This window comes from Antedon mediterranea, chromosome 9, assembly GCF_964355755.1.
Source record: "Antedon mediterranea chromosome 9, ecAntMedi1.1, whole genome shotgun sequence".
Classification (NCBI taxonomy): domain Eukaryota; kingdom Metazoa; phylum Echinodermata; class Crinoidea; order Comatulida; family Antedonidae; genus Antedon; species Antedon mediterranea.
The window spans coordinates 19,954,829-19,972,052 of NC_092678.1; the positions used below are offsets into that span (position 1 = coordinate 19,954,829).

Sequence of the window (17,224 nt, forward strand, 5' to 3'; positions counted from 1 at the left end):
TCCACCTGCCAGACATCACAACTTGCAGTCATGAGCACCATTGATGAAGATGTGCATCTCAAACAGCGGGCAGCTACCTTTGTACAAGATGTCCTATCAACTGCAGTTGCAAAATGTCAAGCCATAGAGCAAGACGAGAACAACACTGACCGTAAGAACATACACTACCTTTATGCCTAAGCCAATTGATAGGCGGCCTAACCAACCGATTTCCTAAACTGTTATATTTATTAACAATTAGAAATCTATATTATAACATATCAATAACCCAATTTGTTTTTGCTCTCCCCCTCCTCCTAGACCTCACAACCTATACTTGTACAGATCGATGGTCAGAATATGGAGACACTTTCTTCAGATTGAAAGGAAATACTATGGCAGGTGGCCACTTTGTAAGTAACTCATAGACCCTGCCCCACAAAAACATGTACAAAGGCAGTGGCATGTGCCTCTTTCAATGTACGCAGTTTAATGAATGTCAAAAAAGAGGAAAACAAATTCTGCTTCCCAAAAATAATTTTTTCCCAATCAAAAACAAAAACCAGAAAAAGAAAATTTAAGCAAAATAAAGACGATCTAGGCTACCAAACAACAGGACACTGACCTTCACTACATAAAACGTTATTATGCGGATGCTATACGATTATGCCCAACCCCACATTAGGCGACTGGTAGTACCACGTTACCATCCATAGTCCATATTATTTTTTTTTTTTTACTATGTTTGAATTTTTTATAGGCATCAGATTGCAAAAGCATCCAGGAACAGAATGACGAAATGGATGAAGCATTTTATAAGTATGGAGTGGAAAGTGATTATGACTGGATAGACATGGGACCTTCAGACCCAAGCGATGAAGAACCAGATGCCTGGGTGAGGCAGAGAGCTATCGCCCAGAGATTAGCAGCCAAGGCTGCAAGGAGATCTTTGAATATTAACACTGGTAAGCCAACTGAAGCCTCCATCTGTGATGATGATGAGGAGCTGAACAATCATCCAACTGCAGGTAGGTCAGCCTTGCATAATAGCTTATCATTTAATATTTTCTTTAGGACATCCCACATGATTTGTTTTAGTGTATATTAGTATGCTGTTGGAATATATTACTTTATAATTAAAGTTTAATTTGAAAAAACTTTTATCACAGTCAACTCACTCACTCCTGGCCTGAATGACTCATTACAACTAACAAGCGCAAAACATCTGCGATCGACACTAAAACTAGACACGTCCACCTGCCAGACATCACAACTTGCAGTCATGAGCACCATTGATGAAGATGTGCATCTCAAACAGCAGGCAGCTACCTTTGTACAAGATGTCCTATCAACTGCAGTTGCAAAATGTCAAGACGAGAACAACACTGACCGTAAGAACATACACTATCATCAATTGATAACATACAGTATTTATTTGTAGATATCTAAAAGAAGTTTTAAGCTGTAAAAAAGGAGTGTGTGTACCTAAAGCCAACCTCTCTCCCAACACCCACCCAGTTAAATAGACAAATCAATTTTTCATCTTTTTTTTTTTTTTAAATAAATTCTTGTTTACATTTGTTCATTCTAATTTTTGAACGAGACAGTATATTAAGCTCATCTTTTTCTGTTTTCTTTTCATCTCTTAATTTCCTTTTCATGCTTTGTTTTTCGACGAAAAATGTTATGATGAATAAAGAACATTTGAATAAAAAAAAGATAAATATTCATGATTTGTTGTTATAATTGTTATTATTATTGTATAATTTTTAGAATATTAATTAATTGTAATAATTATCAAACAAATTTCTCTATAGACAAGGCAACTGAAGCCCAGCAGAAAACTGCAGCACAGCAGACAACTGCAGAAAAACAAACAACTGCAGCCTCCATCTCTGAGGAGGATGAGGAGCTCGACAAGCTTTCAAATTCTGTTGTTCAAGATGTTTTGTCAAAGGTCGCAGAAAATCTTGCCACCGCCAACCTGCTAACTGAAAAACAGCAGACAACTGATGCCCAGCAGCCACCTGAATCAGCCTACACGGATACAGTAGAGAAAGATCAGAGGAAAGGTACAATATGATTTTTCATTCATTTGAATTTTCATTTAAGCCTAACCAATCATTTCCTATACTGTTATATTTTTTAACAATTTGATATCTATATTATAACATATCAGTAACTGAATTTGCTTTTACCCTGCCCTAGATCTCACAACCAATACTTGCACAGAATATGGAGACCCTTTCTTCGGAATCAAAGGAGATACTGCTAAGGCAGGTGGACAATTTGTAAGTAACTCATAGACCTCACAAAAACAGGTACACAACAAGCAGTGGCATGAGCCTATTTCAATGTACTTAATTTACTGAATGTGAAAAGAGTGAAAAAATAATTCGGCTTCCCAAAAATAATTTAAAAATAAAGAAGATCTAGGCTATCAAACAACAGGACACTGACCATCCTTACATAAAACGTTATGTGCGGATGCGATATGATTATGCCCCACCCCACAACATTTCATTAGAGTCTATGTGACTGGTAGTACCAAAACGGTACCATCCATAATCCGTATTATTTTATTTTTTTTATTTACTATGTTTTAATTTTTTATAGGCATCAGATTGCAAAAGCATCCAGGAACAGAATGACGAAATGGATGAAGCATTTTATAAGTATGAAGTGGAAAGTGATTATGACTGGATAGACATGGGACCTACAGACCCAAGCGACGAAGAACCAGATGCCTGGGTGAGGCAGAGAGCTATTGCCCAAAGATTAGCAGCTAAGGCTGCTATGAAATCATCGAATTTTAACCCTGGTAAGTTTATTTTTATTTTTAAAAGCTGATTTGTTTGTCTACGCTTTACAAATTCTTCCCTATTAGTAGGGCCTCATGAGTACTAAAAATATTCATTCATTTTAATGTTTAGACCAACACGAGCTACAAGACGTCGACAATGATGAGGAAACAAATTGCCGACCAATAGTAGTTGACATGACATCACTGGCTGACATGACAGCAGATGATGATCCAAACTTAACCTATCATGATGCTACGATAGACCAATACAATTACTGAATACTTTAATCATATTTACAATGGACTAATTATAATCATTTCAATATTAATTTTTACGATAAGGATACATTATTTGATATGTTTTTTTTATGAATTTTACAGTTGTGCAATAATAAATGATAATTTGATATATATTGTAAACTTTGTTTTTAATTTTATTTATTTCTCTTTCGGGCTTTTGATTTTAATATAGTTAATGAAATCTTTTTACTTTCCTACATTGAAGTACTTTCTATTATAATAATTATAAATAAGAAATTTCACCTAATTAACACATAAAGTACTACAAATCATTATTGTCAATTCTGTATGATTTTAATTGGTTCTATATTAATTATATCCTTATTCTCATATAAAACAAAAAATCAATAAAACCGCTAAACTCAGTTTTTAAATAATTTTGATAATTTAATAAATAAACTTTTTGAATACTAGTATTGTAAGATGAAATGACAGAAATGTTAAAATTATTGAGAGAATTTAAAATATTAATTAATTCAGGCTTCTCTGATTATTGTTAAAAAAACAAAAAATAACACTCTGACAACATAAAATCAGAGCCATATATAAAATTATATATATATGGCTCTGCATAAAATAGTTAAACAGCGCCATCTATTTTTAACGGTCGATAAACTTTTTAACAGCAGTTAGGCCCAACATTCGGTTCACGATGTGAGGACATAGTTACCATTTCTGGCATTATTATTATTATTATTTTATTTTTCTTTTATTAGGTGATATTTTATAATAAAAAGATCACTTATTGTTATTGTATGAAAATATTATTATTGTTTTACTTTATTTTTAGTCGCGTTCAACGGTCGGTCGGTTGGTCGGTAAATACTAACTTGAGCACACGACTGCAACCATGTATATGGACTTGTTTCTTATTTTTACTATTTCAAAGACTTATTTTTTCACCAAAACACTTGGCGTTTGTCCATCCATAGTCGTCAGTTCTTGCACTTTTTTTAAATACCTTTTTGACAAAATTCTCCGGCCCAATTTCCACATTTAAATTAGTTTATTTTTGCACAGTGACAACATCGTCGCAGATCCGTTTTTAATAGTGGGTGAAGGGACGTATAAAATGAAATACTTTGCGAGCGAACCAAGGGCCCGGGGTCGGGGACCAGGGGGATGGGGGAAAGCCCACTGAAAGCTCGGCTCTTTGAGTAATTTATAGATCGTTTCAATCGATTTCTGAACACATAAAAATTCCACCCAGAAGAATACAATTAGGTTACGCATTTTTAAAGCACTGGTCCTGATGCCCCACTGGGTATATATTCACACAAAATATATAATCTGTATTTGTATGTAGATACTGTATTTGTATGTAGATACTGTATTTGTATGTAGATACTGTATTTGTATGTAGATACTGTATTTGTATGTAGATACTGTATTTGTATGTAGATACTGTATTTGTATGTAGATACTGTATTTGTATGTAGATACTGTATTTGTATGTAGATACTGTATTTCTATGTAGATACTGTATTTGTATGTAGATACTGTATTTGTATGTAGATACTGTATTTGTATGTAGATACTGTATTTGTATGTAGATACTGTATTTGTATGTAGATACTGTATTTGTATGTAGATACTGTATTTGTATGTAGATACTGTATTTGTATGTAGATACTGTATTTGTATGTAGATACTGTATTTTCAGAAATTACATACGATATGTCGATATAAGAAGTCTTACTTTCTATTTCATTTCAATAATTTAATGATTTTGCCTTTCAAAAGTGAGGGGGACAATCACTCACTAATCAAATTATCTACAACTCCGTGGATGCGTAAGATCGTATCTGTAAATTTGGGGATTTACTATTAGAACTTTTAATTGATGTCCCCTTGTCTGTTGTTAGTAACATACCTTTTACGAGCTTTTATAGAATATTCTTCTTATGGCATGAGAAAATTTCCCGAATGATCTTAATCGAAACGGTACTGAGTTTGGTCTTCTAGCGTCCCAGCCGCTCCCCCAAAAGTCATCCATTCAGAAGCACTGATGAACACAGTTTATCCGTGGTGGCTATGAGTGGTCCGGTCACGTCCCGGGACATGACTAATTATAATCACTATAATATCACTATAATTATAATCGCTTCGCTCGCGTACCATCTAGATCGTGCCCATAGATGGTTCTCGAATACATAGTAATTTCAGCGTTAAAAAATTGGCGACTTCAAATGTACATGCAAGACAATTAAATCGGTGATTTATGTACTCAACTAAAATTAGCATCCTGGGAATTACTTCCGAAAGAGAAACTTGTCACAAAATAAGACCAATTGTTTTGAAACAAACTAAATGTGTGTTTTGTATGCAACATGAGAGTTGAGGGATGGGGAAGAGGATGGGTGCAAAGACGAACAATTTGTGTTTTGTATGCAACATGAGGGTTGAGGGATGGGGAAGAGGATGGGTGCAAAGACGAACAATTTGTGTTTTGTATGCAACATGAGGGTTGAGGGATGGGGAAGAGGATGGGTGCAAAGACGAACAATTTGTGTTTTGTATGCAACATGAGGGTTTAGGGATGGGGAAGAGGATGGGTGCAAAGACGAACAATTTTTAAATTTTTTTTTTTATCCATTTAGTAACGAAATATCAATTGTTTTCATGTTTTACAAATAATATACCACTAAACCATGGAGGTATTTATACCTCCATGACTAAACACAGTAAAACATTGCTATTTTTAAATATTAAGTATTAAATATAAGTATTAAAATACTTTGTTAAAACTGTCACCGTATAGTCGATTGAAATAGTACAGTACATGTAACGATACATCACTTATACGACGTTTATATTTTTTTTGTACAGTAATTAGATTATTAATTAATATTAACGTTCAGAAGGAACTGTCAGTAATAAAGTAAACATCTCTATTCGGGGAAAATCGTAAGTTCGCTTTAATCGTCAATAAATAATTATCTAACTTAACTTAATTAGTAGGTCTAATGGTTTTGAATTGTTTCTTAGATTAGAGCCAATTCATATTTAAGTTGGTTTCTAACCACCAAAGTTGTTCTGCGTTTAGGGCATGTGATCCTTCATACCGTACCACAGGCCTATCCCCTAATGGCTTTACAATGTTACTTATGCCAGTGAGTGGGAGGGTGGTGGTGTGGGTGGTGGTGGTTTAACTGCAATAATAAAGATGATTGTACATAATAGATGGCGACTGGAAAGGCTAGCTCATTATCCGTTAAAAAAAATACCTATATCCAACCTCTGCAGCACAGATTGGATAAAATGGATCGAATTTCTGTTATGGCTGTACAGTACTTGTCTTTACGACGCCTGAGGGAATAGACACTTGTGGAACAGAGATTGGAATGTTCCATTTATCGCAAAACAGTTGTATAAATGTATATTAAATCTATCAAAGTAGTATTTTTTAAAAAAAATCGGTCTGTCTTCAACATTATGATGCTGTACTCGAGCTGTTCAACCAGTTTTCAGCTATTAAAAACCATTATCGTATTAGGGGATAGGAAAATGCGAAGCATCCTCGTATTATTGTGTGCGGGTATTTTTCAAGATGGACATCCATTAGACAGTGTATACCACGATCGAAAAACACCCCCTATTTGGGGCAAATCGTTGAACTTAAATTCGTTTTAATCGTCAATAACTAATTATCAAACTCAATTTAATTAGTAAACTGGGTTACATCAGGCGGTTAAAATCAGTACCGAAAGTACGAACCAACTTTATATACCATCGAGTAAACATTCTAGAAATAACGCGCGATTTACCGAATTTTGCCCTTACGTAAATTTATATATAGATGCCCGGGAGCACTCTATAGAATTGCAATGAATTGTGTGTTTGTATTAACTTAATGCTGTACTGTATTCTTTATTCTTACAACCAACAGTGCACGGGTTCATAATACAAATACATATTTAAAAACACAACGATAACATGTTTATAATAATACCGTTCAAAAAACATTTAAATTGCGAACCGCAACAGTTAAAAATACCTAAACAATTATTAGATTTATAATTATGAATCTTGAAACGAAGATTATGAACACAGACATTAAATTAAATTAGATTAAGACATTTAAACAGAAAAAAAAAAATAAAAAAAATAAAGTCCTGTTTTGCTTTTCTTTTAAATGGGGGAAACGATATATACTATATAACTATAGATTTAATAATTCAATAACTTTGTAGACGATTTCAATAAATCGTATAAATTAATAATATAACACAAATAGGCCATGTTTCATTTTATACCTACACTTTCTTAAAATAATTTTTTTGTTTGTAAACATTAATGTTTAAAAAACAAATATTCTTTGTGCCGCACTTGGGGTATGCGTATGACATGTCGGTGCGCTTTGCATGACGTCACACAATCACCATGGATAGAAATGTAAACGTACGCACGAAACAAAACCTCAAATGGCAACTAGCGACAGCTTGTGCCGGATGGCTGGTGAATAGCCCGATAAATATCGGTCGTTTTTCCAGTCTTTACAACCGTTTTCGGAAGTATTTTAATAAATTAATTGATATGCCTATTTCTCTTTGTTGTGGAATTAAACTCCGCCTTCCCAAATGTTTACGTAGAACAAGAATAGGTAAGTTGATTACGTTACAACATAGGCCTAGTCTGATTCTAACTTTAGGCAAGTTATCCTATATAGGCACCATGCCTAATTTAGATTATAATTACAATGATCTGCGCACTTAATTAGTAACTGGTGTTGTTTTCTTTAAATTTTTGGTAGGCCTATGTACACTTTAAAAAGATAAGGTTAAAATTTTTAAAACTATGGGAAAATGGCATAATTATTGTTACAATAATGTTTGTTTATGTAACCGTAGTTACTGAACTTGTAGTGGTGCGTATAAAATGGTCGCGTAAAAGAGCATCAGCGCGGTCTTAGTTGACCTCTCACGTCACGCGTACGAGATCACAAAAAGCGGTGTGACGTATGTAAAACAATGAATTGCTCTGGGGGGCGTGGCCTGTATTATAATCACAATGCTATTGGTGTAAAGTTAGGCGCTTATTTACGTCATAAAATGAAAAAAAAATCGTGATACGTCGCGAGAGTGTGTGGGGTGGGTGTGTTTGTCGAGAGTCGGTGGTTGATCGGGGTCGGATTCGTGGACGTGGTAGTTTGTACTAGGCCTAGCTTAGGCCTAGGCTAGCTATAGGCCTAGGCCTAGTAGTAGTAAGCAGTAGTAGTAAGCAGTAGGCCTACTGGCCAAAACCTCAAAACATGCCTAGCTAGGCCTAGGTAGCGGTACTAGCCTACTACAGTAGTACTACTAGTATAGGGTAGGCCTAGCTAGGCCTATAGGCCTAGCCTATAGAGGGCCTCTAGAGGCTAGCCTCAGCTCAGGCCTAGCTAGTAGTAGTAGGTCTAGACTCTCTAGGCCTAATGCTAGTCATCTAGGCCCTAGCTAGGCTAGCGTCTAGCCAGCTACACTAGCTTAGCCTCTCTATAGGTTTAGCCTAGGCTAGTAGGGTAGGTAGGCCTATAGGCCTAGTTAGTATATAGGCAGCCTAGCCCTAGAGGCCTACTACTAGGCTAGCCTACTAGGCCTTAGCCTAGTACTAGCTAGTAGAAGGCTAGCCTCTAGCTAGGGCTAGGCCTACTATTATAGGCTAGACTAGCCTAGTATTAACTATTAGTTTAATAGTTTAGTATTACGAGGCCTCTCACTAGGCGATCCTATACTAAGCTACCCAAGAGTATAAGAGCCTACCTAGCTAGGAGGCCTGGCTAGTATTTTAGGCTGTGCCCTATCTAGCCTATTTGATATCCCTTCCCAACCAACACTCTATCTTCACACATTGCAAGGCCGTAGCGAGAGGTTAAAATCAGACGAAGCAATATGCTTTTAATATAATTATATTATATAAAATATGAACTCAGCTTCTTAGTGGGCTGGGTTGTGAAATTTTCAGAGATAATTCGAGCGCCTCTTCTTCCTCATGCTAACTACGGCCCTGCATTGTTCATATTGGTATCTTTTTTTGTAGTTGTAGCAGTCTTACCAGCAGGACCCCCAGCCCCAGTAGTAGCAGCAGCAACAGGAGATGAAGAAGATGAATCCTATAGACCAATAGATGGAAGTTCAAACAATCAATCATCATCTTCACCTGCTGCAGGTAGGCCAGCCTTGCATAATAGCCTATCATTTATTATTTTCCTTAGGACACCACAGATTTGTATACAGTATATAGGGTATGCTGTTTACTTTAGAATTAAAGATTAATTTGAAAAACTTTTATCACAGTCAACTCACTCACTCCTGGCCTGAATGACTTATTACAACTAACAAGCGCAAAACATCTGCGATTGACACTAAAACTAGACACGTCCACCTGCCAGACATCGCAACTTGCAGTCAAGAGCACCAATGACGAAGATGTGCAACTCAAAAAGCGTGCAGCTACATTTGTACAAGATGTCCTAGCCACTGCAGTTGCAAAATGCCAAGCCATAGAACAAGACGATAACAACACTGACCGTAAGAACATACACTACCTTTATGCCTAAGCCAATTGATAGGCCTACCACTAGCATAAATAGATATCGAAATAATTTTCTTGTTTTGTTTTTAGATAAAGAATTTGATGATGAATAATTGTTATTTGAATTTTTTTTAAATAAAGTCTTTTTTTTATCTTAATCATAAAAGAATTGTATAATAATTGATTATAATTTTTGACATATCAAAATAATTGTAATAATATCTCTATAGACAAGGCACCTGAAGCACAGCAGCCAGCTGAAACCTCCACCTCTGATGAGGATGTCGAGCTTGACAATCTGGCAACAAGTCTTGTGGAAGAAACTTTGTCAATAGTAATGGCAGAACACCTGGCCACTGTTCATGACAATGAAGCACATCATCCAACTGCAGGTAGGCCAGCCTTGCATAATAGCTTATCATTTAATATTTTCTTTAGGACATCCCACATGATTTGTTTTAGTGTATATTAGTATGCTGTTGGAATATATTACTTTAGAATTAAAGTTTAATTTGAAAAAACTTTTATCACAGGTAACTCACTCACTCTTGGCCTGAATGATTCATTACAACTAACAAGCGCAAAACATCTGCGATCGACACAAAAACTAGACACGTCCACCTGCCAGACATCGCAACTTGCAGTCAAGAGCATCAACGACGAAGATATGGAAATCAAACAGCGTGCAGCTACCTTTGTGCAAGATGTCCTAGCCACTGCAGTTGCAAAATGCCAAGCCATAGAACAAGACGAGAACAACACTGACCGTAAGAACATACACTACCATTATGCCTAAGCCAATTAAAAGGCCTACCACTAGCATAAATAGATATCGAAAAGTAGTTTAAGCCATCAAAGTTGGAGCATGTGTACCTAAAGCCAACCTCTCCCCAACACCCACCACAGTCCACCTCGTTAAATAAACCAATCTCGCATCTTTTTTTTTATAATTGGTTAAATTCTTGTTCACATTTATATTTAGATTTGTTCTCAGAATTGAAGGACAAAATATATAGCTCATGTTTTTCTTTTTTCTTTTCGTCTCTTAATTTAATTTTCTTGTTTTGTTTTTAGATAAAGAATTTGATGATGAAGAACGGTTATTTAAATTTTTTTTTAAATAAAGTCATTTTTTTTTTATCTTAATCATAAAAGAATTGTATAATAATTGATTATAAGTTTAGACATATCAAAATAATTGTAATAATATCTCTATAGACAAGGCAACTGAAGCACAGCAGCCAGCTGAAACCTCCACCTCTGATGAGGATGTCGAGCTTGACAATCTGGCAACAAGTCTTGTGGAAGAAACTTTGTCAATAGTAATGGCAGAACACCTGGCCACTGTTCATAACAATGAAGCACATCATCCAACTGCAGGTAGGCCAGCCTTGCATAATAGCTTATCATCTAATTTTTTCTTTAGGACATCCCACATGATTTGTTTTAGTGTATATTAGTATGCTGTTGGAATATATTACTTTATAATTAAAGTTTAATTTGAAAAAAACTTTTATCACAGTCAATTCACTCACTCCTGGCCTGAATGACTCATTACAACTAACAAGCGCAAAACATCTGCGATCGACACAAAAACTAGACACGTCCACCTGCCAGATATCGCAACATGCAGTGAAGAGCATCAATGACGAAGATATGCAAGTCAAACAGCGTGCAGCTACCTTTGTGCAAGATGTCCTAGCCACTGCAGTTGCAAAATGCCAAGCCATAGAACAAGACGAGAACAACACTGACCGTAAGAACATACACTACCATCATGCCTAAGCCAATTGAAAGGCCTACCACTAGCATAAATAGATATCGAAAAGTAGTTCAAGCCATCAAAGGTGGAGCATGTGTACCTATGCCAACCTCTCCCCAACACCCACCCCAGTCCGCCTCGTTAAATAAACCAATCTCTCATCTTTTTTTTTATAATTGGTTAAATTCTTGTTCACATTTATATTTGGATTTGTTCTCAGAATTGAAGGACAAAATATATAGCTCATGTTTTTCTGTTTCCTTTTCATCTCTTAATTGAATTTTCTTGTTTTATTTTTAGATAAAGAATTTGATTATGAATAACGGTTATTTAAATTTTTTTTAAATAAAGTCATTTTTTTTTATCTTAATCATAAAAGAATTGTATAATAATTGATTATAATTTTTGACATATCAAAATAATTGTAATAATATCTCTATAGACAAGGCAACTGAAGCACAGCAGCCAGCTGAAACCTCCACCTCTGATGAGGATGTCGAGCTTGACAATCTGGCAACAAGTCTTGTGGAAGAAACTTTGTCAATAGTAATGGCAGAACAACTGACCATTGTTCATAACAATAAAGCACATCACCCAACTGCAGGTAGGCCAGCCTTGCATAATAGCTTATCATTAGGACATCCCACATGATTTGTTTTAGTGTATATTAGTATGCTGTTGGAATATATTACTTTAGAATTAAAGTTTAATTTGAAAAAACTTTTATCACAGGCAACTCACTCACTCTTGGCCTTAATGGCTCATTACAATTAACAAGCGCAAAACATCTGCGATCGACACAAAAACTAGACACGTCCACCTGTGAGACATCACAATTTGCAGTCAAGAGCAACAATAATGAGGATGTACAACTCAAACAGCGTGTAGCTACATTTATACAAGATGTCCTAGCCACTGCAGTTGCAAAATGTCAAGCCATAGAGCAAGACGAGAACAACACTGACCGTAAGAACATACACTACCTTTATGCCTAAGCCAATTGATAGGCGGCCTAACCAACCGATTTCCTAAACTGTTATATTTATTAACAATTAGAAATCTATATTATAACATATCAATAACCCAATTTGTTTTTGCTCTCCCCCTAGACCTCACAACCTATACTTGTACAGATCGATGGTCAGAATATGGAGACACTTTCTTCAGATTGAAAGGAAATACTATGGCAGGTGGCCACTTTGTAAGTAACTCATAGACCCTGCCCCACAAAAACATGTACACAGGCAGTGGCATGTGCCTCTTTCAATGTACGCAGTTTAATGAATGTCAAAAAAGAGGAAAACAAATTCTGCTTCCCAAAAATAATTTTTTCCCAACAAAAGCAAAAACCAGAAAAAGAAAATTTAAGCAAAATAAAGACGATCTAGGCTACCAAACAACAGGGCACTGACCTTCACTACATAAAACGTTATTATGCGGATGCTATACGATTATGCCCAACCCCACATTAGGCGACTGGTAGTACCAAAACGGTACCATCCATAGTCCATATGTTTTTTTTGTTTTTTTTACTATGTTTGAATTTTTTATAGGCATCAGATTGCAAAAGCATCCAGGAACAGAATGACGAAATGGATGAAGCATTTTATAAGTATGGAGTGGAAAGTGATTATGACTGGATAGACATGGGACCTTCAGACCCAAGCGATGAAGAACCAGATGCCTGGGTGAGGCAGAGAGCTATCGCCCAGAGATTAGCAGCCAAGGCTGCAAGGAGATCTTTGAATATTAACACTGGTAAGCCAACTGAAGCCTCCATCTGTGATGATGATGAGGAGCTGAACAATCGTCCAACTGCAGGTAGGTTAGCCTTGTATAATAGCTTATCATTTAATATTTTCTTTAGGACATCCCACATGATTTGTTTTAGTGTATATTAGTATGCTGTTGGAATATATTACTTTATAATTAAAGTTTAATTTGAAAAAAACTTTTATCACAGTCAACTCACTCACTCCTGGCCTGAATGACTCATTACAACTAACAAGCGCAAAACATCTGCGATCGACACTAAAACTAGACACGTCCACCTGCCAGACATCACAACTTGCAGTCATGAGCACCATTGATGAAGATGTGCATCTCAAACAGCAAGCAGCTACCTTTGTACAAGATGTCCTATCAACTGCAGTTGCAAAATGTCAAGACGAGAACAACACTGACCGTAAGAACATACACTATCATCAATTGATAACATACAGTATTTATTTGTAGATATCTAAAAGAAGTTTTAAGCTGTCAAAAAGGAGTGTGTGTACCTGTAGCCAATCTCTCTCCCAACACCCACCCAGTTAAATAGATCAATCAATCTTTCATCTTTTGTTTTTTTAAACAGATTCTTGTTTACATTTGTTCATTCTCATTTTTAAAGGAGACAGTATATTAAGCTCATCTTTTTCTGTTTTCTTTTCATCTCTTAATTTCCTTTTCATGCTTTGTTTTTCGACGAAAAATTTTATGATGAATAAAGAACATTTGAATAAAAAAAGATAAATATTCATGATTTGTTGTTATAATTGTCATTATTATTGTATAATCTTTAGAATATTAATTAATTGTAATAATTATCAAACAAATTTCTCTATAGACAAGGCAACTGAAGCCCAGCAGAATACTGCAGCACAGCAGACTACTGCAGAAAAACAAACAGCTGCAGCCTCCATCTCTGAGGAGGATGAGGAGCTCGACAAGCTTTCAAATTCTGTTGTTCAAGATGTTTTGTCGAAGGTCGCAGAAAATCTTGCCACCGCCAACCTGCTAACTGAAGAACAGCAGCCACCTGAATCAGCCTACACGGATACAGTAGAGAAAGATCAGAGGAAAGGTACAATATGACTTTTCATTCATATGAATTTTCATTTAAGCCTTAACCAATTATTTCCATACTGTTATTTTTTTTAACAATTTGAAATCTATATTATAACATATCAGTAACTGAATTTGCTTTTACCCTGCCCTAGATCTCACAACCGATACTTGCACAGAATACGGAGACCCTTTCTTCGGAATCAAAGGAGATACTGCTATGGCAGGTGGACAATTTGTAAGTAACTCATAGACCTCACAAAAACAGGTACACAACAAGCAGTGGCATGAGCCTATTTCAATGTACTTAATTTACTGAATGTGAAAAGAGTGAAAAAATAATTCGGCTTCCCAAAAATAATTTAAAAATAAAGAAGATCTAGGCTATCAAACAACAGGACAATGACCATCCTTGTACATAAAACGTTTTGTGCGGATGCGATATGATTATGCCCCACCCCACAACATTTCATTAGAGTCTATGTGACTGGTAGTACCAAAACGGTACCATCCATAATCCGTATTATTTTTTTTAAGTTTTTACTATGTTTGAATTTTTTATAGGCATCAGATTGCAAAAGCATCCAGGAACAGAATGACGAAATGGATGAAGCATTTTATAAGTATGGAATGGAAAGTGACTATGACTGGATAGACATGGGACCTTCAGACCCAAGCGACGAAGAACCAGATGCCTGGGTGAGGCAGAGAGCTATCGCCCAAAGATTAGCAGCTAAGGCTGCTATGAAATCATCGAATATTAACCCTGGTAAGTTTATTTTTATTTTTAAAAGCTGATTTGTTTGTCTACGCTTTACAAATTCTTCCCTATTAGTAGGGCCTCATGAGTACTAAAAATATTCATTCATTTTAATGTTTAGACCAACACGAGCTACAAGACGTCGACAATGATGAGGAAACAAATTGCCGACCAATAGTAGTTGACATGACATCCCTGGCTGACATGACAGCAGATGATGATCCAAACTTAACCTATCATGATGCTACGATAGACCAATACAATTACTGAATACTTTAATCATATTTACAATGGACTAATTATAATCATTTCAATATTAATTTTTACGATAAGGATACATTATTTGATATGTTTGTTTTATGAATTTTACAGTTGTGCAATAATAAATGATAATTTGATATATATTGTAAACTTTGTTTTTAATTTTATTTATTTCTCTTTCGGGCTTTTGATTTTAATATAGTTAATGAAATCTTTTTACTTTCCTACATTGAAGTACTTTCTATTATAATAATTATAAATAAGAAATTTCACCTAATTAACACATAAAGTACTACAAATCATTATTGTAAATTCTGTATGATTTTAATTGGTTCTAAATTTATTATATCCTTATTCTCATTCTTAAATAATTTTGATAATTTAATAAATACAATTTTTGAATACTAGTATTGTAAATGTTAAAATTATTGAGAGAATTTAAAATATTAATTAATTCAGGCTCCTCTGATTATTGTTAAAAAATAAAATTAACACTCTGACAACATAAAATAGTTAAACAGTGCCATCTATTTTTAACGGTCGATAAACTTTTTAACAGCAGTTAGGCCCAACTTTCGGTTCACGATGTGAGGACATAGTTACCATTTCTGGCATTATTATTATTATTATTTTATTTTTCTTTTATTAGGTGATATTTTATAATAAAAAGATCACTTATTGTTATTGTATGAAAATATTATTATTGTTTTACTTTATTTTTAGTCGCGTTCAACGGTCGGTCGGTTGGTCGGTAAATACTAACTTGAGCACACGACTGCAACCATGTATATGGACTTGTTTCTTATTTTTACTATTTCAAAGAATTATTTTTTCACCAAAACACTTGGCGTCGGGAACCAGGGGGATGGGGGAAAGCCCACTGAAAGCTCGGCTCTTTGAGTAATTTATAGATCGTTTCAATCGATTTCTGAACACATACAAATTCCTCCCAGAAGAATACAATTAGGTTACGCATTTTTAAAGCACTGGTCCTGATGCCCACACACAAAATATATAATCTGTATTTGTATGTAGATACTGTATTTTCAGAAATTACATACGATATGTCGATATAAGAAGTCTTACTTTCTTATTCATTTCAATAATTTAATGATTTTGCCTTTCAAAAGTGAGGTACTGGTACTGGTACTGGTTCAAATAACCGTCTCACAGAGACATCTGGTAGCCATTGACTTGAAGTTGGCATTTGGATGTGTTACTTTTAAATGTAGGCCTACAGTATGAGAGTGACTACTACCAAATTACACAGTCACAAAACAACTTATAAAACAGTTCATATGAGGTGGACAATCACTCACTAATCAAATTATCTACAACTCCGTGGATGCGTAAGATCGTATCTGTAAATTTGGTGTTTTACTATTAGAACTTTTAATTTATGTCCACTTGTCTGTTGTTAGTAACATACCTTTTACGAGCTTTTATAGAATTTTCTTCTTTATGGCATGAGAAAATTTCCCGAATGATCTTAATCGAAACCGTACTGAGTTTGGTCTTCTAGCGTCCCAGCCGCTCCCCCAAAAGTCATCCATTCAGAAGCACTGATGAACACAGTTTATCCGTGGTGGCTATGAGTGGTCCGGTCACGTCCCGGGACATGACTAATTATAATCACTTCACTATAATATCACTATAATTATAATCGCTTCGCTCGCGTACCATCTAGATCGTGCCCATAGATGGTTCTCGAATACATAGTAATTTCAGCGTTAAAAAATTGGCGACTTCAAATGTACATGCAAGACAATTAAATCGGTGATTTATGTACTCAACTAAAATTAGCATCCTGGGAATTACTTCCGAAAGAGAAACTTGTCACAAAATAAGACCAATTGTTTTGAAACAAACTAAATGTGTGTTTTGTATGCAACATGAGGGTTGAGGGATGGGGAAGAGGATGGGTGCAAAGACGAAAAATTTGTGTTTTGTATGCAACATGAGGGTTGAGGGATGGGGAAGAGGATGGGTGCAAAGACGAACAATTTGTGTTTTGTATGCA

General features: G+C 35.3%; 2 protein-coding genes across 2 annotated transcripts; both read left to right on the forward strand.

Moving 5' to 3' along the window:
* The first annotated feature begins 306 nt into the window (after nucleotides 1–306).
* On the forward strand, nucleotides 307–3,123 carry LOC140058997 (uncharacterized). The gene is made up of 7 exons (XM_072104798.1): nucleotides 307–392; nucleotides 740–1,007; nucleotides 1,149–1,370; nucleotides 1,797–2,051; nucleotides 2,188–2,270; nucleotides 2,596–2,800; nucleotides 2,913–3,123. Exons 1-7 carry the CDS (start codon nucleotides 375–377, stop codon nucleotides 3,059–3,061), a joined length of 1,200 nt encoding a protein of 399 aa, XP_071960899.1. The 5' UTR covers nucleotides 307–374; the 3' UTR covers nucleotides 3,062–3,123.
* Nucleotides 3,124–9,489: 6,366 nt separating this feature from the next.
* Nucleotides 9,490–15,324, forward strand: LOC140058298 (uncharacterized). The gene is made up of 14 exons (XM_072103862.1): nucleotides 9,490–9,493; nucleotides 9,826–9,987; nucleotides 10,129–10,362; nucleotides 10,814–10,975; nucleotides 11,118–11,351; nucleotides 11,800–11,961; nucleotides 12,090–12,323; nucleotides 12,467–12,558; nucleotides 12,911–13,178; nucleotides 13,321–13,542; nucleotides 13,966–14,202; nucleotides 14,339–14,421; nucleotides 14,748–14,952; nucleotides 15,065–15,324. Exons 1-14 carry the CDS (start codon nucleotides 9,490–9,492, stop codon nucleotides 15,211–15,213), a joined length of 2,448 nt encoding a protein of 815 aa, XP_071959963.1. The 3' UTR covers nucleotides 15,214–15,324.
* Nucleotides 15,325–17,224: the final 1,900 nt, after the last annotated feature.